General features: G+C 39.8%; 2 protein-coding genes across 3 annotated transcripts; one reads left to right on the top strand and one right to left on the bottom strand.

Moving 5' to 3' along the window:
- Window positions 1-96: 96 nt before the first annotated feature.
- Window positions 97-7,018, top strand: fam167ab (family with sequence similarity 167 member Ab). Of its 2 annotated transcripts, none has more exons than XM_063901669.1 (3): window positions 97-226; window positions 4,073-4,427; window positions 6,026-7,018. In XM_063901669.1, the coding sequence occupies exons 2-3, from the start codon at window positions 4,080-4,082 to the stop codon at window positions 6,287-6,289; spliced, it is 612 nt and encodes a 203-aa protein (XP_063757739.1). In that variant the 5' UTR covers window positions 97-226; window positions 4,073-4,079; the 3' UTR covers window positions 6,290-7,018. The 2 variants fall into 2 exon arrangements, with proteins under 2 accessions (XP_063757739.1, XP_063757738.1); XM_063901668.1 differs by having other exon boundaries at window positions 103-226; window positions 3,886-4,427.
- Window positions 7,019-11,283: 4,265 nt separating this feature from the next.
- ccm2 (CCM2 scaffold protein) lies at window positions 11,284-19,787 on the bottom strand. The gene is made up of 10 exons (XM_063902496.1): window positions 19,398-19,787; window positions 15,033-15,209; window positions 14,841-14,924; window positions 14,478-14,661; window positions 14,120-14,256; window positions 13,468-13,603; window positions 13,308-13,365; window positions 13,066-13,201; window positions 12,827-12,965; window positions 11,284-12,536 (listed from the first exon to the last, which is right to left on the bottom strand). The coding sequence occupies exons 1-10, from the start codon at window positions 19,425-19,427 to the stop codon at window positions 12,241-12,243; spliced, it is 1,377 nt and encodes a 458-aa protein (XP_063758566.1). The 5' UTR covers window positions 19,428-19,787; the 3' UTR covers window positions 11,284-12,240.
- Between the last annotated feature and the right edge of the window lie 1,515 nt (window positions 19,788-21,302).

Genomic DNA, 21,302 nt, shown 5'->3' with positions numbered 1-21,302 from the left:
TCGTGCGGCGGGAAGTCTTATAGGGATTCCTGGGACGTCTCCAGGCAACCAGAACCTGACGCAACCTCTCCGCCCCTCCTCCGGTAGCTCTCTGCTCAAAAACAAGTGAACCGTGGAGCTGCTCGGGGATGATATGAGCGAGAGAGCGGGCTCGCGACGTGACGGTCTCCACTGATGTCGCCGCCTGAACTACCAAGTTTGTCTGCTGCGGGGAGATTCACTCAAGGTAAACGAAATACACGCAGCTTGAATTACAATAGCCCGTTCCACATAATGCCGGTGGTGGCTCACTCTGCAGCACGGTGTCAGAAAAGATAGAGCAGGTTAAAATAAATGTTGAATTGAGCACGCAGTGCCACCTAGTTAAATCGTTCAAATAGCCTTGACATGTTGTAATGTGTACAGTGAAATGGTGCTAGGCTATATCCAGAAGAAACCAACTACAAGTAGTTACACGTTGTTTCATTTTTGCTGAGAAAATGTAATTTGGCTACATGAACACAATACAAAATTGTATGAAATGTTCTCACTTGAACACAACTTTTATGTTTTCTCTTTTTGCATTTGCATTGTCTAAAAATATTTTCCTAACCCTAGAAATCTAGAGACGCTGGTAAAGCATTAAGTTGTAGTGCTGCTTTTTCTGTATTTGTCGGTGTCAAGTTAACCCATGAACAAGTGGAAAACTTGTATTTGTTATCTTGTCTATCAGTTACTTGTGTGTGTCTGTAGATGCAGACATAACATTTCAGGTTGTGTTTGTATGTATTATGGTCTGTTTATCTTGATGTTGTGGTTTGACTGAAGACCAAACGGTTCATGTTTTATGGTCACCTTGATATTAACCTAAAAACAGTATTTTAGTTATTTTAAAGAAAGTGTTGCAAATGAACTTTATTTGAACTCGTATACAACCATAAAAAAACACCTGTTGATACTTATATTTAGTATGGGCTTTCTGCTCCATTTATGGTTGGTGTAGGCTGTAAATGTTGCACATTATGAACCACAGTTTTTATGAGTTTCAGTTGCCATAACAAACAAATACAATATGCCACAGTTATTGGGTGTTTAACTTGTAAATAGCTTTTGTTGTTCAGCTTCTCATCTCTTTTATTCCCAGTGCTTTCCTGCTGATGATGTGGATGATTCTCCCCATGTTCAGAAATGTATATCAGCACATCATCAACCCTCCAGTTCTAATGTAGCACCTTTAAATGGAAATGACTCCCAGGGGTTAAAGCCTGGTCGATTACTCTGCAGTCATGTTTGTTGTGTAGACATGCCTTCGTGTGCCAGATAGGAGAGCCAGACTTCTTAAGGTCTTTAGCCAGACCTGGTTTGGCATCTCATAACAGCATAAAACACATTTTATTGGTGTGGTAACGCTGCAACTGGATGTAGCCGAGCCATCAAATTCTGCTGACTTGAAACCAGAGGATTATATGAGCAATACTTAGTGATTTTGATGTTTTGTATTTGCCCCAGACTGCATTTCATATTCAGGATGTAAATTCTGGCTTCCTTTAGAAAAAGCTTCCCTGCTGGTCTATTCAAAAGTGTCTGGGTTCACCAAGAGTCTCACAAGGAATCCACAATAAGGGTGGTTATGATTCACAACCATTTAAGTCTTTATAGTTTGGATCAAAGCTAATAAAATGCTTACACACACACTTCCCCCACATCTTTCTAAACATCCTGGCTCTGTAGTTCCTATTCACAGTTTAAATCAATATCTCGCTGTACATATAGGGTCTTTACAAACTCTTTAAAAATGCATGTGGCATGGATTTTCCTCCTCTTTTACCAGTCTCCTGCAACAATGTGGTCTCCAGAGACACAGTGGTTCCTTTAGAAAATAATGAGAGGATCCATTCGCGGCCATTCAAACAGTAAGTCAGCTTCTCTGCACAGTCAGAGGTCTGTTTACCTTGTGGAGCAGCTAAGCCTATCATTAGCTACAAGGGCAATGAATTCACTGCTGGTCTGCTGTGCCCATTATGGAATAACTGAGCACTAACCGCTTATTGAGTGCTTTAAGACTTTGTAAGAGGACACTGAGCAGAAAGTCCGTCTTTGCTTCCACTGCTACGAGCGTGTGTATGCTATATCATTTGAGAGGATGCATTAACTATTTATTTCCTGAGTTTGTCTTTCCTGTTGGCCTCCAGACTCACATTCAGTGTTTCGAAACTGGTCTGATAAAGAAATATGGTGATTTGGATGTGCTAATGCAACTGTGGACGTATAGCAATAAACAAGAGCAGGCTCCTTAAAGGTCCCATATTATGCAAAATGCACTTTTTGATGTCTTTTATACAATATGTGTTCCTGGGTGTGTAAGTTGACTGCCAAGGTGTCTGAAAATACAACCCTCTCTCTTTTCCTCCTTATCCACATCTCTAAAAACGGGGGTACAAACGAGTTGATCCAGATATGCTGCCGATATGAGGTAATAACCGAAATGTGGGCTGGCTTTAAATTGAACTCCTGGCAAAGTTCCGCCCACGTGACACGTCCCAACCTATCGTCCGCTATATACAGTCGCGAGCTGAATCCCCTCACGTGTCACGCAGCTCTGTGTCTGTTTATTCAGCAAGATGTCTGCAGGAGGGACTTAGAGTAAAGTTGTTAATACATATAATGTCACTGTTCTAGCGGTAAACACTGAGAAAATAAGTGCTTTTGAACATAATACGGGGTTAGAAACGTCTCTCTTCAGACAGTAAAGCGACAGTCACAGAATCAGCACTTCAGGAACAGGGCTGACATAGAGGGGTATGAAGCATGGCTCCAATGGGTGATCTGTTTGGTATTTTGAGCAAAACACTTCACAGACATGTTTTGTATAGATGTTTCAGAAGAATACCTTTAAATGTTATGTGATATAACTTTTGAGCAATTATAGCTGTATGGCTTTATGGTAGGAACGTTAGCGTGTAGGTTGATCCACCGCTTTGGTGCAGACTGAAATAAGTTAGCACATATTTGATGGATTGCCCTGAAATTTTGGATAGACTCTTGTAGTTTTGTGAAGGGAGAGTCTGTATAACATGACTCTTTTGTGACTAAAGAAGTTGTTTATCTGTTTTCCCTGTTGTATCCTTTATGGAGAAGACATTTCATATGTAAATCAAGATACTAATGAAATAGTGTGTTGACTTTGCACAATGCATCTTCATTTATTCACTAAGGTAATCATAAACGCACCATACATGTACATACATGTTATTCACAAAGTGAATTGTAATTAAATCAGAATCAGACTCCCTAAAAAAAAAAATCAAGATTAAGAAAAACATAATGCACTCAAAAACACCCCAAAAATATATGTATTAAAAAGGGGTGTGTGTCCAATGAGTTGTAATTAATAAATAATGTTCTTGGCTCTTAATTTATGATTATTCTATGATTTCAATTTATGAATATGTACTTATTGACTTTTGTTTAGCTATAAATACAAATACAATCCACCATTGTGCCCCACTGCCAGTCACCTCTCCCAGGTTCCACTGTTTAGGTCAATAAGCCGTGACGACATGAGGGGAAAAATGTGCAGATTCATTTCCAGTGCGTGTGACGTTACTATGGAAACAATTTGTTCCTGTTAAATGCAAAACCTGTGGGTGTGCTTCCTCTGTGCGCTCATCCGTTATGATCTGATACGCGAGCGGCCAATTGCTCAATCACTTGGCAAACACAGAGAAGGCACAAACTTTCATTTCCCCCCTCCCTCAGGATATGTTCTCTCATAGAACTGAGTCTGCCGAGCTTCAGCGGAGGTTAGTCTCGCTCGTCAGACGTCACGTTAGTTTAGTCTCTAGTCATTTGGATGTAATTGCCAGTCAGCAAAAGTTTCATAAGTTGTATTTTTCTCCTCTGCAGATCTAACTTTTCTTCTGAAACACCAATGAAGATCTCAAGGAACTTTTAAATATCAACTTTCCTGACAAAGACAGTAGACACAGGAAGGGTCAAAACATACGACTATGATTATCTGTAAAACCCAATGAAGAGCAGATATTCATTTTTATTTTGAAACGTTTTGTACAGAGCTTTTTGTTTTTAAAAGGTTAATCATGGACACTACGGCAGCGCCTCAGGTTATCGTGGACAACACAGAATGTGAGGAAGACTCGGCTCTGCCTACAGACGATCACCTCATGGACGTGAAGGCCCTGACAGAGAAACTGAGGCTGGAGACGAGGAGACCTTCTTACCTCGACTGGAAAGCCCAGCTGGAGATGGAAAGCTTCAGAGAGTTAGGATCTGCAAAAAGCCCGGTCCAAGTGGAGCCTGAGGGGAAGGCAGCGCCCCCCAATGACACTGCAGGGAGGTCTGATGTGATTCAGTGCAAGATGCCGTCAGGTGCGCTGAAAGGGTTCGAGAACATCGATGAAGCTCTCAGCTGGCTGAGGAGGGAACTGGTGAGAGATGTAGAAATGTATCACCTTTTTTGTAATATTTTGTCTGGAAATGTTACTGTACTTATTGAGCATTTGCTTCAGAGTGACAGGCCCTATTTCACATATCTTCTCTACTCTTAAGAATTGCCAACATTACATAAGCACTGTAGGACATTAAAACGACAAACAAATATCACAACATTTCTGACCAAATACCCCCATAATTATCACTAATGTGGATTAATGAATAAGTGATAAAAGCAAATAACACAACAGCAAATTTTTTAAAAGCTGTTAAAACCAGGAAAAGACAACATTATTAGATTAGTCCCTCAGCGGGGACATTTACAGTGTTAATGCAAAAGTAGAATAGCAGGTAAAAAAAAAAAGAGATGAAATAATAAAAAAGTAAAGCACAGATTAGTAATAAAAAAATGAATAAGTACACATTACAACCATGGATACAAATGAGTATCAGTGATTTCAGTACACTAAGATGCCATTGAAGTATTGTGACCTTAAAGAATATAAGTCAGGACATTTTTGAAAGTATTTTCTACTTTTTCAAGAGTGTCTTTTGTGTGGGGGTCTGCCAGTGTTGTCCAATAGAACAATATGAAGTCTCATATCACAATATTGATATAAAATGGATTTATTTATTGTCCAGCCCTAGATACTGTAGGCCCTATTGAAAAGATCTTGTTTAGACACTTAACTTGAAGAATTGGAGTACAGATGGAAATACACACTTTGACTCACATTTCTAATTTGAAGAGCCTTATAATTTAGCTCTTAAAGGCTAGGGAAATAACTCTGCTAATTAAAATGTAACATCGTGCACAATGTCCAATTAGTGGCCTGGAGAATCCCTTTCACATTAGCGAGAGAGATTGATGCAGCAGCAGACATTCGTCTCACACTGTTTCTGCCACTGTAATCTCTTCCCCTCTGCTCAATTACTCAACGCATTCACCCCACGGTTCGTGAGCTTGGCTGGAGCACGCAAAGAGGCACAGTCAGAGGGAGAAACTCACACAGTGTGTGGCCGCAGACGTTTTGCACAAACACAGAGGCCGAGAGAGGTGATTACCATCCCTGCACAGGCGTTTGCACACATACAGAGCACACCAGAGCGATAAAATGGAGAGAGATGATGATGAGAAACTTGTTTGTGGATGTCCCACTGTGAGTTTGCTTTTTGCTGACCTGCAGTGAATCCAGATCATGTAGGCCTACTCCAAACTCAAAGTAGATCTGATCATGAGGGCAATTTTAGGAAGTTTGTTTTCTTTCTTTAATATTTTATAAATAAAGCACGCTAAATATTTAGTTAGAATCAGGAAACAATTAGCTTAGTTTAGCATAAAGCGTGGAACTGGTGGTAAAATAAAACCGGGCTCTGTCCAAAGGTTACACATCTAAACATCTCTAAAACTTACAAATAAACAAAAGACAATTATAAATCTTAATCGTAAAGTTGCAACCTGTCCGAAAACGATCTACTCAGATAAAAGAATGGCCTCATTGTAAGTTTTTTTCATGACAATTTGATTATATTTAGTAATCTGTTTATCAGCGGGTTGTTTGAGCACCACTGTTTTCCCGCCTTTCTCCATCAGACGGATATGCGTATCCAGGACCAGCAGCTGGCGAGGCAGCTCATGCGGCTCCGCAGCGACATCAACAAGCTGAAGATAGAGCAGACGTGCCACCAACACCGGCGGATGCTCAATGACGCCACGTACGGCCTAGAGGAGCGGGACGAGCTGTCCGACCTGCTGTGTGAGTGTCCCGTCACCCCGGGGCTCGGCCTCTCCGCCCCGCTGAGGCTCATCGGCGTCACAAAGATGAACATTAACTCTCGACGTTTCTCGCTTTGCTAGTGCTGGCACTAAAAATCCTGAAAACCCCAAAACAGCCCCGGTTGTTTGTGAGATTGTGGAGTAATCTTTTTTTTACCACAATGTTGTGAGGGATGTAAACACCGTTTTAAAGTCCCTATAATCAAAGACAGAGATTTAGGTCATATATACTATTTAGAAAAAAGGATTCTAGTGTAGGAAGTAAATATATAATTTGTTTGCCACTTAACTATAATATATGGCAGCTATAAACAGAAACCTTTATTTCTTAAAACCACAGCAGATTTTTAGAATTTTAGACATTTAAACAGAATACTTGCCCTTTCCTAAACTACAGTAAAGCAATCTCAATCTTATTCTGAGAGCTTTGTAAGCCTCCTCAGCTAAACTAAAAGCTCTATATGTTTCCATTTATTGTTGTTGGTTGCCAAGATTTACCCAGCAGAGATTGCATATTAAATATATTCTTACTGCATACAGACCTCTATGTATGACGTTTCAGTGACAGCCTGTCCTGCAGCTTAATCTGAATGTTAAATGTATGCATTTAAAAGAGGTTTTAATATGGATTCGATTGGTACACTATGCTATACCTTATGCACAACTGATTAAACGAGTAGTTTAGAAAGCATCTGTAGAATATGATAAAAACGATTCTCTATAATGACTGTCTTTTGCACTAGTTGTTTAAATCGCAGTGGTTTCCAGTAAATTGCTGCTCTTTGTTATAAATAAAGATGTTTAACTCTCTGGTTGAGCTTTTTTCTTCTTTTTTTTCAGTTCCCATCACGAAGGCTTTGTTTGTCTGAAAAACATGGTTTTGTTTTATGCATATACAGTACACTGAATTAAAGCTCATGATTATGTGGATCTTTTTATAATGGTACATATAATTGGAGGCAACCTATTTTCTATGTTCAGACTCACAATGCACAGGCCGAACAATCAGCAAAGGAGGCTTTGAGATGCCCTTCCTTGTGTCCCAGAAATACTATAATAAAGCTTGGGCAAAATTAAAGCTATAAATCTCTCACTCACATCTAATTTATTTGCCAAATCAACTAATTGCTTTTTAACCAACACAATACCTATCCTCAGTTTGCAGTTTCCCTCAATAATAAGCCACCTGGCGAGAAAACAACTACTTTGCCAACTTGATCTTGTGTTACTGAGCCTATAATAGAAAGGAACATACCTTAAAACTGGTTTTGTTAAATATGACACCTTAAACAGGCCATTGTTGGTGCTAGTGTGGTTACATTAATGTTCTGCAAACAAATAATCCAGGAAGAAGCATTATTTATAGGAAATAAAGAATATTAGATACACTTGACCAGTTTTTATTGTTGAGTTGGGATGTGTATCACTGTTGGTTATTAACGATAAAAGTTTATCCTGAGCTTTCTGAAAATGCTCAGGGCTTTGAATCACATCTGTATTAGCTTAGCTTCCAAATTCAAATCACCATTGAGTCACTTAAAAACATACGTCTTCCTAATGATTCAATAAAACATTTAAATATGCTGTCACTTTAAGCTTTAGACAAACTGGTAGAGCAAACTTCCTTCGGTTTCCATATGCTAAGCTAGGCTAACTAGCTTAATATCTGACCGTCTTAAATGAGAGTGGTGTCTGTGTTTTCGTCTATCAACCAGAAAAAGAATATTTCCCCAAAATACTGAATAATTCCTTATTGTTTTTGGCGAATGAAATACATTTGGTATCCACCTTTCTTCAAATAAACCCCTCCGGTTTTTTAATTCGTAATGCTTTTGTTCTGCATGCAGCTCTGCCTGTGCACGCTGCACTGTAACAGGTGTGAACAGTTGGCTGAACACATGACATGAGCACGGGGTCATGCCTTTTAGCATGTGACATGTAGGTGTAACCCTTTCTGATCCCTGCGTCCTTTTCCATCTGGAGGGCCTGAAGTTGCATGTGATGAAGGACTTTGCTGAGCTTTTCATGCATGAGCTCCAGCTTTACGTTGGCTTACCACTGCTGAAAGCCACAACTCGTTTTGACTGAAAGACTGCCAAAAGGGGGCTATAGTAGATTTTTCCATAGACTTTTTCCCCCTACTATTTGTAAAGCTATTTAAATGACATAAACACTGCAACCATTTCTCAATCCAAGTAACACCTAGATCATCTTTGGTCTTGTTTAGATTCAAGGTCTGACAAACAGACTCTCGGACTAAATCTTGTAATTTGCACGACAAAATGAATGAGCTGGCATAAAATCTGGCAATATCGCATAGGCCGAAGCATGAAGACCACATACTGTATAGAAGCCACAGTCCTGATGCAAAAAAAGGCAGTTACTTTAGGGAGATTTTGACAGTATGATTTGCATTTAATTCAAGGGTAATTACGGTATAGCCTCCAGTTAGATTTACATGTATTCTAAAGCAGCAAGCAGTCTTGCGGTCTTAACCATTTGTCCGAGTTCTTTTCTGGGAATGTAGCTGTGATCCTGTTCCAGGAACATAACAGATGTAACACCACAGAGATGCTGTTCTCCCCCTGACTGAGCAGCAGACACAACAAGCATGAATGACTGACAGGAGGCTCATAGAGGTGACCGCAGCGAGAGACTGGCGACAATCCCAGACAGCATCTTAATGCCCAGTCTTTGTCTTGGAGTGTCTCGATACATCTGAGCAAATATTAACTGTAAGAATGAGATCATAAGAGAAAACCCACAAGCCCAGAGAAGAAACCAAAAATAGTCAATGAAGTATTTTAACGGATAGATTTTTCCCTATTTTGGATTATTACAAATTGTGTGGTAACAAAATGTTCCTATTTCCTAATTTGTGACTCTTTGCAAATACATTTGATCAATGTATCAATGATTTACTGGAAGACACCCTATCAGAAATGGCACTGTTATTTTTTAATTTAGTAGAAATAAGAGCCGAGTCACTGTTTTTGTTGGAGAGCAAGGCATGCTGCAGTGTGAGGGGGCTGTTAGGGACATTATTCAGAAATACCGTTCAAATACACATGTGAAACACTTTCACACACACCCACACACAACTGAAACCAAAATCATTTACAAACATATGTAAAATCTCTCATAAACTTGTATGAAATGCTCTCTCTCTCTCACACACAAACACACACACACAAAATGCGATTTCAGTATGTCGTGTGAGAGCGAATTCAGTTGAAACGGAAGGCATCTCAGTTGAAATCCCTCTCACACAACATGCTGAAATTGCATTGTGTGTGTGTGTGTGTGTGTGTGTGTGTGTGTGTGTGTTTCTGAGTGCGTTTCACATGTGTATATGAGAGCATTTCATTTGTGTGTTTGAGAGCGTTTCATATGTGTTAATGAGAGATTTTTACATGTTGTAAATTATTTTGGTTTCAGTTGTGTGTGAGAGAATGTTTCACATGTGTATGTAAACGGTATTTCGGAGATACCTAATGGCCCCTCATACTGCAGAGGCCTAAACTCGACCACGCAATTAACCCCCTGGAGTGTCAAGACAGATTCTGACTGTGTTTGTTGTTGGAAAATAAACTTATAAGGTCAGTGGAACACTTATTAAAAGTGTCCTTGAGCTAAAATGAGAGATCAAACCATGGAGTTCTATGTGGGATATTAATTTGGGGAAAAGCCCCTCGCTTGCAGATTCCTTTTCATCTTGGATTAGGCTAGTGGGGCTTTAATCTGGGATCAAAGGTTGATGTTTTTTTTTTTATTAAAAGCTTTTTGAATTGGTTTAATCAGAATCAGAAGCACATCGCACAAAGTTGTTTTTTAGCCATTTTTAGACAGATTTTTTCCAACTAGCTCTGCCATTTTGGAGTAAGTATATATCCAATTTTCTGTTGAAGCCTGAAAGAAGTTACGTTGACCTGAACACTTAAACAACGCAGAAAATGTTAAAAAGTTCTGTTTTACTAAGAGGAATTGCAGTCAGGTGATAAATCTGAATACATATTACATGTTTTCTTTTTATAGCTGATAGGCTTTAAACCACAACATCAATGAATACTTATTTTAATATCTATATTGTTTTTAAACTCTGTAAAACATACATTTGATGATGCAAATCTGAAGTTTTCACAGATTTTAATCCTCTAACCATTGAAGGAAATTTCCCATGTTTGCATTTGTGACTACAATAAGCAAACATCTTATTCTTACACAAACTGACAGGAGGATCCGAAGGGGCTCCAACAGTTGCGGTAAATAAATACTCTTAAGCTGCATGGGATCTGTTTGAGGACTGAATCAAACAAACAGAGCGATTTAATAATAACCTGCTTCAAATGAGGCAGCGTGATTCATTTTTTCTGTTTAGAACTGGATTAAGGGGAGAATCTGTGCGAAGACGGTGTGATTACACAGAGGCCGCGTCAAAAAAAATCATTTAGTCTACTTATGTACCATAACAGTGATGTGACTTTCTCAGAAACTAACCTAAGAATAGTTTGCTTGTGTGATGAGAAAGGATTTGCTTCGGTGAGATCATCTTTTGTACGAGGCAGACAAGGTTGCAAGCCAAAGCAGCTATTTGAACCCAGGTGTAGTGTTGCAGTCTGCACACACATGCATACCTCTGCTCAACCCTGACCACAAATACGGAGCAACTCATTACAGTTTCTCTACTTTTAAAATCATATAAAAGTAAACCTGTAAAGGAAATGTTTTTAAAGCCCAGCGAGTGGCTTCACAGGCTGGAAAAAGGTAAATTTTTCTCGTCCCTCTGACTCACAAAAACATCCCCTAACTGTGAGGGCATGTCTGGCATGATTGCTTTGATGAAAGACAGACTGATGTTTCACAGCAGCTTAAGTGCATCCAAGCAAATGATCAGTCAGAGTGGATCATAATCAGATTAAAACCTCAACTCTTTGGTCAGATTTGGTGTATGAAAGTCAAATACAACAATGCCACAGCCTAATTTCAAACTGCTTATAATGCAGCAGTGTAGACTGATAACCATGTGTTTCTCAAAAGGTATAATAATGTTAGAATTTTTTAAGAAAACAGACATATCAGTGTAAATAGCTGTTATTTAATAACCATGATTTGCTCAACAACTGTAGTTACAGTTCATAATTCCCTGTCTGTGTGTGGCAGACAGTTGGCAGCAGTACTGCAGTGTAAAGGCACAATGACAGATACATGTAATGTCAGGAGACAAAACAAAGACGACCTGCAGGAGAAATCATACATTTACATCAGCCATACCTGGCTTTGTCAAATACATTTCCCACTCAATGGCTTGAATTGAATGGGAATGTTTTGTTTTTACAGCATTTCCTTGGTCAGTTTGAATAAAGCAAAACATATATATATATATATATATACACGAGTAAACACTGATAACAAAAGGATAGTGTACTGTAAAGTGATACACAAATCTTATGAGAAAAAATTATATATATCAAAAATGTTCCACTCTCACAGCGACACACAAGATGTGAAAGAAATGAAGTTCTCCTGGTGGATGAAGCTTATTGACCTAATAGAAATACAACAGCACACCGATTCAGCCTCAGTCTTTACTTTCTGAAACATACACACAGTGTTTTGGTGGAGTCTTTGAGACGTAAAAAAAACAGCCGTAAATATTCTCAATCACTCTGGAGATTTTCGCTACAACGCTGACAGCCGTGGCAGATACTGCCAATAAAAAGAGTACAAAATCAAGTGACTTTAAAAATAAATCAGAGGGTCTGAATCCCTCTGGAATGCAAAAAATAGCCCACTGACTGCCTAATGTCTGCAGCATAAGTGCATTTGTTGACTTCATGGGGTTTTTTTTCCCCGTGGTGATAGGTTGAGGTTTTCTTTGAGTGCGTGGGGATTATGGAACGTCCTCTTCATAATTAGAGGAAAATACAATAAAGAAAAAAACTCTTAGGTCAGTGCTTAGGACCCCCTTCATCTGATCCGCTCAGCTCATGCCTACTTGTTTGCCTCCTGAATGTCTCCCTCTGTCCGCTGCGTCAGGGGGCCACGCCCTCCTGGTCCATGCTGCAGCCGAGAGCCTCGATGTCGTTGCTGATGTCCGTGATCATCCGGTCCCACTCGTCTCCCTCCGAGGCCTCCTGGCCCTCGTCCGAGGCGACGCTTCCTCCCGCCGCGCCGTTTCCGTTGGTGGTGGAATCAGAGGCGGAGCTTGCTGTGCGGCGGTAGCGGCCGAAGCTGTCCGTGATGATGCCTCGGCCGTCCTTCACACCGATGGTCTCCAGGAAGTTCTCAAAGTGCTGACTGTCCTTCTCGGGTATGAAGGGGCGCAGGCCTGTAGCGGGAACATTACATGGTCACAGACTGGCGGATATCCGTTTGTTTAGCAAATACTTTGATAAACGGGCTGCACAATTTGGAAAGAATAGCTAATTGCGATTATCTTGACTGACATTTCAGCCCAGATATGATCAGAAACCATTTTTCTCACAAGCACCTTTATAAAGCCTGTAGTGTTGCAGTAGTCCATATTGCGATTTCACTTAATTGTACAGCCCTACTTTAAAACATATTTCTCTTGCGTTTAATCTGATATAACACACAGGTGTTTTTTTGTGGTCATACCGAGTAAAAGGAACTTCCTGCTGTCCCCGTAGAGCTGTCGCAGGTTAATGCAGAACTCGTGGATGGAGGCTCCGTTACGGTATTCATGGAGCAGTGTGGCAAACTGCTGGATCTCCTGTGATGACAGTTTTGTCCGCAGCTAAAGAGGAAATAAAATAAGAAATTTTTCTAAATACGAAATATCACAGCCTTCATTTCCCCCCCCCCCCCATAAACAGAAAGGTGGGAAGTTGTCATACTGTGGTCATGTAGTCCTGCAGCAGCTCTGCAGCGGTGGTGCTGAGCTCTCCTTCACTCGCCGTCTTCGCCTGAGGGGATGCAGGGGTGGACGCTGATGGAGAGCTTCCTTCTGCCTCCATAGAGGCCTGGAAAGGACTGACAAAAATGCACATCTCATGAGCAAAAGTCAAAAACCTTCAGACACATGTAAAACTCTTTCTGTGTCCCAACTGGAAACCTATGATCAAAGTAGGACTCTTACAATGTGCCTGCTTCCCCTTCAAAGGACTCCTTAACATCCACTTTGCTTGAAGAATCATCTGCAAAACACAAAATCAGTACATCATTAAAAAGGGTTTTATCTGAATCAGACAAATACACTTGTTAAAAAACATTAACCAGCCCCATTCAGTTTGTTTTACCGCTGTATAGAGAGAGGTGTCTGGTAGGTGTAGTTGCTCCATCAAAAATGGCTCTGTCCAAGAAGTCGATGGTTGACTCTGTGTAAACGATCTGAAAGACCTGGCTGAGCAAGAGACACAGCTCCTCCGCTGCTGCCTAAAAGACAAACAAACAGCATGTATAAATGCAACATTCTGCAGGAACTAACTCACAGTGCTTGGATACATATTCACAATGTCATGGTTATCTTTACATCTTGTAACCTAAAATATAAAATGATGCAAGTGTGAGAGTCAAACGGGCATCATGATCAGCTGAATACTGTTAACTTTACTGTACACTTGTTTGTTTTTTTATAAATGTAGGGAAACACTTACCAAACTGTGCCTAGGTCTTGGTTTGTCTTATTATTTGAGGACATAATTGCAACTGCTTTCATTGAGCTAACTGCCATTCTAAACCATTGGGGACTACCTGCAGTTCACCTAGCTCCTTGGTATATTTGTTTGTTTGTATTTTGTTGTGTGCAAGCAGCTTGTCACTAATTGTGCCGCAAGGGTGAACCTTCGTCAAACAGCACTGCAGGTGGCTTGGATCAAAAAAAGTAACTCACCTCAGTAAACTTGAGGAATATATTTCCATTTAGCGTAGCCACAGAAGCAACAATAATACCTTATTATCAACAGCCAGCACCAGCAGACAGCAGACTTCCACGAGCACAGCTCCACTCTCTGATAGGGAGCTCAGGGTCTGAGACTTGTTGAGATCAGGACACGAGCTGGGACAAGGAGACCCGCCCGATTCCTGGGCTGGAAAAGAAAAGAAAAATACGTTCATTTTCAACACTACTATTTCTAATTACTGCTAGTTTCTCAAGAAAAACACGAGTTAACTGCTTGTTTTTAAAAGCGATTTGACATCATCATATCCTTATTATTACTTGTTAACATAAAGAACCAGATGGAACTGGGGACGTTGGCTATAATTCTAGAAACAGGTTTGTCTTTACAATTGAAACAATGTTTTCCACCTGTTTTGATCACCACGAGGTGCAGAGAGTCGTCCCTGATGTAGGAGACAGCGGCGATATCATGGATGGGCACTCTCAGGATGATGTCTTCTCCGTCGCGCCATACCAGCTTTATGTTGTACGCTGACAAGCTCACCACGGCGTCCTGCTCTGATGTCAGCTGGCCTGCCAACTGATGGGACTTCTGAGAGTCACAGAGGCGTGCAAAGTGGTTCTTTATTCCCGACATGATGGCAATTATAAATGCCATATCTGACAACTATAATATGCATTCTCTCTTTGCATGAACGGAACCCATCTTTTCAAGGAACTCAATCTAAGAAAGATGTATGTTGGTGAAATGTTGAAGTGAAATCCTCTTACCCTTGCACTGTCAATGAGCTGCAGCACTTCTGTGCGACTTGATGGGTTCAAGTATCCTGGAACTGATGTTAGCTGCCCCAAGTACTGGAAAAGACAACCAGGATATCCTCAAACGTATTGCCATAGCATTCTAAGTGAAAAGTGTTTCAACATTTATTAGTATGAGGTTAGGGACTTTATATGTCTGCTCACTTTGACTTCTTTCTCAATGTAGTCATTGAGCAGGATGTCAGGGTCTATACGGTGGTCGGGTTGAGAGAGAGAGAAGGTGTGCAGTGCTCTGCGCTCAGTGGCCTTCTCCTGGGCCTTTTTGTCTCTCCCCTTCTCTCCTTTCAGAAAGACTCTCTTGAACGGAGACACGATACCAGGCTGGTGGATAAAGACAGAGAGCAGGGTGAGAGATATTAGATGACTGTCACATGCTGCCTCCCAAAATGCAGAAGGAACTGAGACTCAACATGTGTGGATATGTAACAATGATACTATTGCCATAATCTGTTTCTATGCAACAGTGTAATATGATACAGGAATATTCATAACAACTACAGATATCATGTAGATGCAATGCAACTTCTGTTGACTGCGGTTCTTTAAAGCCTTGTAATTTATGCTGAGCCTACTTCCCCGGGCGGAACGGTAGCTGGAAAGTAAGACACAGCAGATGCACAGCCTGCCCTGTTACCCAATACATGTTACTCAAATGTCAACAATAGCATGTGCGCGACAAAGCTCTGCATTGGCAAAACTGGAGGTGTTTGCAGTGGAAATTAACATTTACTCATCACAAAAGAATGAACTTTCTTTAAAATGTTTCTGAATATACCACTTAAAAAACTTTGAAATGTAATGTCCTGTATCAACTGGTAACACTGCAGCACTGTTAAGGAGCTCAGTTAAGTGTGCTGCGGTTAAATAAAACCGTGAAACAGTTTGTCCATTGCATTATGCCTAGTGCAATACACCTCTCTAGATTTAAAGCAATTCAAAAGCCTACCTCGTTCTCCATGAACCCTCTGGCTAGAGGAGTCGCTTACCGGCAAACACACTGCCTGGTTATGGATGCTGCTACGCTCACCGTCTACACTACCTACCTGTTGCCTCCACTCACACACCAGCTGCCAACTGGTGACAGACAGGATGAACCCTGATGAGGGGTGGGACCACGTCAAAGAGGAAACGAAGTGTGTCAGCCTCTGTTTTCAGGCTCTAGAGCAGGAAGTGGACTAGCCACAACTTCCTGTGATAACACGCGCATTCATTTGAATATTGAAGCACTAACAGAACATACTTCTAATGATATTTTAAAAACTGAATGATGGACAAAAGAGAATGTGTGATGATTATCAGGTGGAGAAAAAACAAATCTCCAGGTTTATTTGGAAATCTATAAAGAGAGACTAGGCTTTCATAATCTGGAATTAAAAAAAGGCACGACAGTCTTTCTTCTCTGACATCATTGCCAAAAAGCACACGTGCTTTGTTTGCTACTGTGGACAGACTAACAAACCCCCCAGTGTCATTAGCCTCTGAAATTCTATCCACCTGATCTTCAACAGGCACATTACAACAATTATTAAGTCAGCCCACTATCACCTGAAGAACACATCTAGGATTAAAAGACTAATGTCACAGCAGGATCTAAAAAACTAGTCCATGCTTATATCTTCAGTAGACTGGACTACTGTAACGGTGTCTTCACAGGTCTCAGTAAAAAATCAGTCGAACGCTGCTGCTCGAGTCCTCACTAACACCAAAAGAGTGGATCACATCAGTCCAGTTCTGAGGTCTTTACACTGGCTTCCTGTCTGTCAAAGAATTGATTTTAAAATACTGCTGCTGGTTTTTAAATCATTACATGGTTAAAGCCCAAAATATATTAACGATCTCCTGCTAAATGATTAACCATCCAGGAGTCTCAGGTCTTCTGGGAAGGGTCTGCTTTCTGTCCCAAGCGTCAGAACTAAACATGGAGAAGCAGCGTTTAGCTATTATGCCCCCACTATCTGGAATAAACTTCCAGAATCCTGCAGGTCCGCCACAACTCTTACTATTTTAAAATCCAGACTGAAAGCTATCTTTCTACCGATGCTTTTGATTGAGCTGTTCATCTGTCACACTGCAGGGTGGCTATTACTCAAATGCCATTTTTATAATGTGTTTCTGCTGCATTTGTTTCTAAATGTTTTTCATTTTAGTTTGTAAATCACTTTGATGTGCTGAAAGGTGCTTTATAAATAAACTTGCCTTAGCTCAGATAGTCCATATTTTATTGTGATGTGATGATTGCTGCCTTTGTGCATCTCTCACTCAGGACTGTTACTGAATGTGTATCGATGCTAGACCACAGAGATGCTAGACGTTGTGTATTCTGTTATGCTAACCACACATGTCACATCTGCAAGGCTGTTATAATACCAATGTGGCCAACTATTGAACAGCACAACCTACAACTAGTGCATTATTCATAAGAACCTTGCTCTTGAACATACGTACATTAACATGTAATAGCTTGTCCTTGTAAAATGGGAGACAAAAGCCACAGTAGTTATTACCCCCAGTGAATGAACTCAAAATGATTAAATGCCTTTTCTTAAATAAAGTCTGTTCAGTAAGAAACATATGAGAGGATGATTTGTGGCTTAATGTTTCTGTTATGGCCAGTATTTTAAACCAAGTTCAGGTGGACTTTTGAACTTTCTTAAACTTGCATGCAGAACAATGTAATTTAGAGTATAAGTAATTTAAGTCCCATTTGTCCCCAATATGCATGACATGTGTAGTTTTCTGCTATGGTTGGTGAAATGCTATGATCCCTAACTGCCTTTCCAGATCCAAGAAGCAGCATGGTTATATATGCCCTTTTTGGTTTGATTAAGACAGATTTGTAACAACTCTTGCTGGTCTGAAAGCAAGCTAATACTACGTATATGAAGGAGTAGCTATCATATCCTTCACTTTTCCAGATACCTCTGACAGTTTCTGAGTTTAAATATGTTTATAAACCAGTTAGCAAAGTGAAACACTATCATGACTTTACATGAAGGGCCCTGAGCTTTCACTTCAATTCTCGTCTTGATTTAAAAGTGCTTATAATATTTTATTAAGAATATATCTGGGCAAAATGTTGTTCATTATCACCACCAAGTGGCATATTCTGAAACTGTATGCACTGGTGACTAATCTCTAAAATGTAAGATTAACAACCCTGAATGGTAGAACTAAACATGTGGCTTATCCAATAATACAGTTCAAAACAATACTTTTGTACAGAGATTAAAGGAATAATAAATATTTTGTCCCCCATCTTTCCAGAAAACCACAATACTCCCAGGCAAGCATTGAAATATGTTGACTTCAAATGATCTGTTTTGGGGCCACAAGTATTTAGTCATATCAACATTTTCTCAGTTGAAGTTTTGAAGGTGTGCCTTAAATCAAACCACAGGCAGAGTTTGTGTTAGTTACCATTGCTGACAAAAACCTTTCCTTGCCATAACAAAACCTCTTAACATAAGGATATCCATTCATTTCCGTCCAAATTTCCCTCCACATCAAGAGGACATGGAATTGGAAGGGAAATAACATGGAAAAGATGACAGACTGATCAACACAATCACAGCAAAAGTGTTAACATAACACACTTCACTACTCACTGCATTGCTAAGGTTGTGAGAGCTTGTCAATGTAATGTCCTGCTTAGATTTTGAGGGCTCTGCCCTTCCTCCTGTGCCAACACGAAGAACAGAGAGAAAATGTCCTTTGTGTCAGATAAAAGAAATGTCAGCTATGTGTCTGAAAATACCGATCTGTGTCCACATCAAACGGGATCATTAGGCAGTATGTGTCTGTAGTGTTTGTCTGTGAGAGCTGGGTAAAGGATGCTGGTTCTGCTTAGCATGACTGACACTGATAGCCGCTGCCTCTGACAGCTGTTGAGCACACAGATCCTCTTTGACCCACGCCTACACATAACAACGAGGGTTATAACTCTGAAAAACACATGGTTGTGCTTTCATTACGTTTAGGAGAATACTCTCATTCAGCCATAGCCTCACTGTGAAAACAACCCAAAACATTTGCACAATTAGCCAGAGTAACACACCAGTAGCTGATGTTTTCAGGACGTTACTATAAATAGCATATCTGGACTACAAAACTAACAATGCAAAGTTGACATTCAGAGAACTATGTACCAAAAACACATCATGAAGCTTATGTTGATTATAAAGTACGACACTTTAATATGATCTTGTAACACTTCGATCAGTTTTTGAGGTTCAATCTGTTACACATCCTGGATAACTTTATTTAACATCCATCCAGTAAGTTACATCCTTTTCGTATTTAATGAACCACTGGTTCATTGAAAAGTCTGGCAAATTGTCAGTGTGTTATCGGGGCTTTTTTGCCCCTGGTCGCAGACGTTTACTGGATATGTTTCCAAACTTAGCCAGCAAACAGCTACGCTAGTCTGGTCTGGCTAGCTAGTAAGTTAGCATGCTAGCTGGCCAACTTGCAGTAAAAAGTAATGCTAGCTGTGTCAATTGCCCGACTTACCTTTTTCACTTTTTTCACATCATCCTCCATTTCTATGTAAAGGTCCTCCTCTTCATATTCAGTTCAGCAAGGGGATCAAGGTGTGAAAACACATAACTATCTACAGTATATTTTAACTAGCACTCATCTGAAAGTAGTTAGCTTGCTAGCCTAGCTTAGGCTAGCCTAGCATTGGAAAAGTGATGTCCGAATTTGAGCTGATAGCAAAACGCCATTCTCATCTGCCTTATTCCACACGTGTTAGAATAAATACCGGCACACACCAGTGTGCTGATGATGTGCTTCAGTGCCGCAAACACAACTAAAGCGATAGACTGTTAAGAAAACAAACTCGGATAAAACAGGTAAAACTTTTCAATCGTGCCGCCATTTTGGGCGTTGAACAGCAGTCCAGCATGCTTTGCTTTGCACAAACCAAAACAGCTGCTACTGTTAATTACAGTGAAAACACCGCACAGGCAGTTTGACGAGGCGCTTCTTCAGTATCACTTCCCAGGCATCATTTCAGGTAATATAATATAGTCTGTAACAACAAAAGCAATGTATTGAATGACAGAGACTGACTTGAGACCAAATAATATATTTGTTAATTATAGAGCATCTAATGCAGACAAGTGTTGGCTTTTGTACAGGTGATACTTATACGTTATTTTTCAGGTTAAATGCTTTTATGTAAACCAGCTTTATGAAGACTCACATTTGAGAAGGTTTTGAAATGTTACTAAATCCACAAAATCTTACTTTTACTTTAGTATTTTTACAAACTTTTTAAACAATATTGTTTTTCCACAGCTGACATTTTCACTTTAAGTAACAGAAAAGCCACAGACTCCTTTCAGTCTTATTGTTCAGGTTAAGTCTCAAATCATAATTGAGCTGTTAAAATGCAGGTGTTTCACTTTAGAAAGAAACTATAAATATGTTGTATATCTTTATGAAAGCAATGTCTTGACACCCTGTCTACAGCTTTTGTTTTGTATCCATATTGTAGTAAGACATCATTGTACATGCGTGAATGCAACAGAGAGTGGGAGCTAAGAAAAGAGAGAACAGACATGACATGCATACATACAAGAGGATATGAAAGTGGAAAAGAGACAAGACTCACAAGGTTGGCTGAACAGTGGCAGCAAAAGAAAAATTAGGTTACACATACAGTAACTGCCAGTGGTATTTAATTGTTAAACATATCATACATGCTTCCCTTTATTTTTCTAAACCTGTGTAAAAAGTAGGTAATAGGTATAGACCTTTGTCAAGCTTTTGAAAAGCACAGGTGTAGTTGATGGAGAAAAAAAAATAGGTCCACCTGGGGGCTTCTTAAAAATGGTATACTACAAAAAGGTAAAAGAATAAAAGAAATGACAATACAAATGAAACACAATATTGGTAAATGGTTGGAAAATGGGATATAATAAGCCAACCCTGCTAGGAAAACTATTTCCTGACTACTCTCTCTCTCTTTCTTTCTTCTTCCACTTTAAACCCCCTATGACTCCACTACCCTCACATGCACAATTCAAAAACACTGCTGTTCACTTTTGATAATACACACCACACACCATTTAACCTAACAATTGTTCTATTTGTTTTGTTTTGTGTTGTAATGGGTATTTATTCACATAACCCAATGTAGTCAGTATTGTAATTTAGTCTCACCTTTGCTTTGCTTCACTAATTCAAATACAACATTTGATTCACAAGTGTTTTTCCTACTGTTCTTACTTCTGACCAACAAGTACAAATGACTGCCATTAAAAAGATTGATTTGGGATGGTCCTGAAATGTCACTTTAATGGCTTCTTTAGGTAATTTGTCATTTGATAAGGTATTGGGTCTGAATTTGTTATGTTAAAGGTCTCTATTCAAATAAAAACAATACACCTCGGCCCTAGAATTACAACT

The sequence above is a fragment of the Eleginops maclovinus genome, chromosome 15 (assembly GCF_036324505.1).
Source record: "Eleginops maclovinus isolate JMC-PN-2008 ecotype Puerto Natales chromosome 15, JC_Emac_rtc_rv5, whole genome shotgun sequence".
In the NCBI taxonomy this organism is placed as follows: Eukaryota; Metazoa; Chordata; class Actinopteri; order Perciformes; family Eleginopidae; genus Eleginops; species Eleginops maclovinus.
This window is presented reverse-complemented; position numbering and strand designations above follow the sequence as displayed.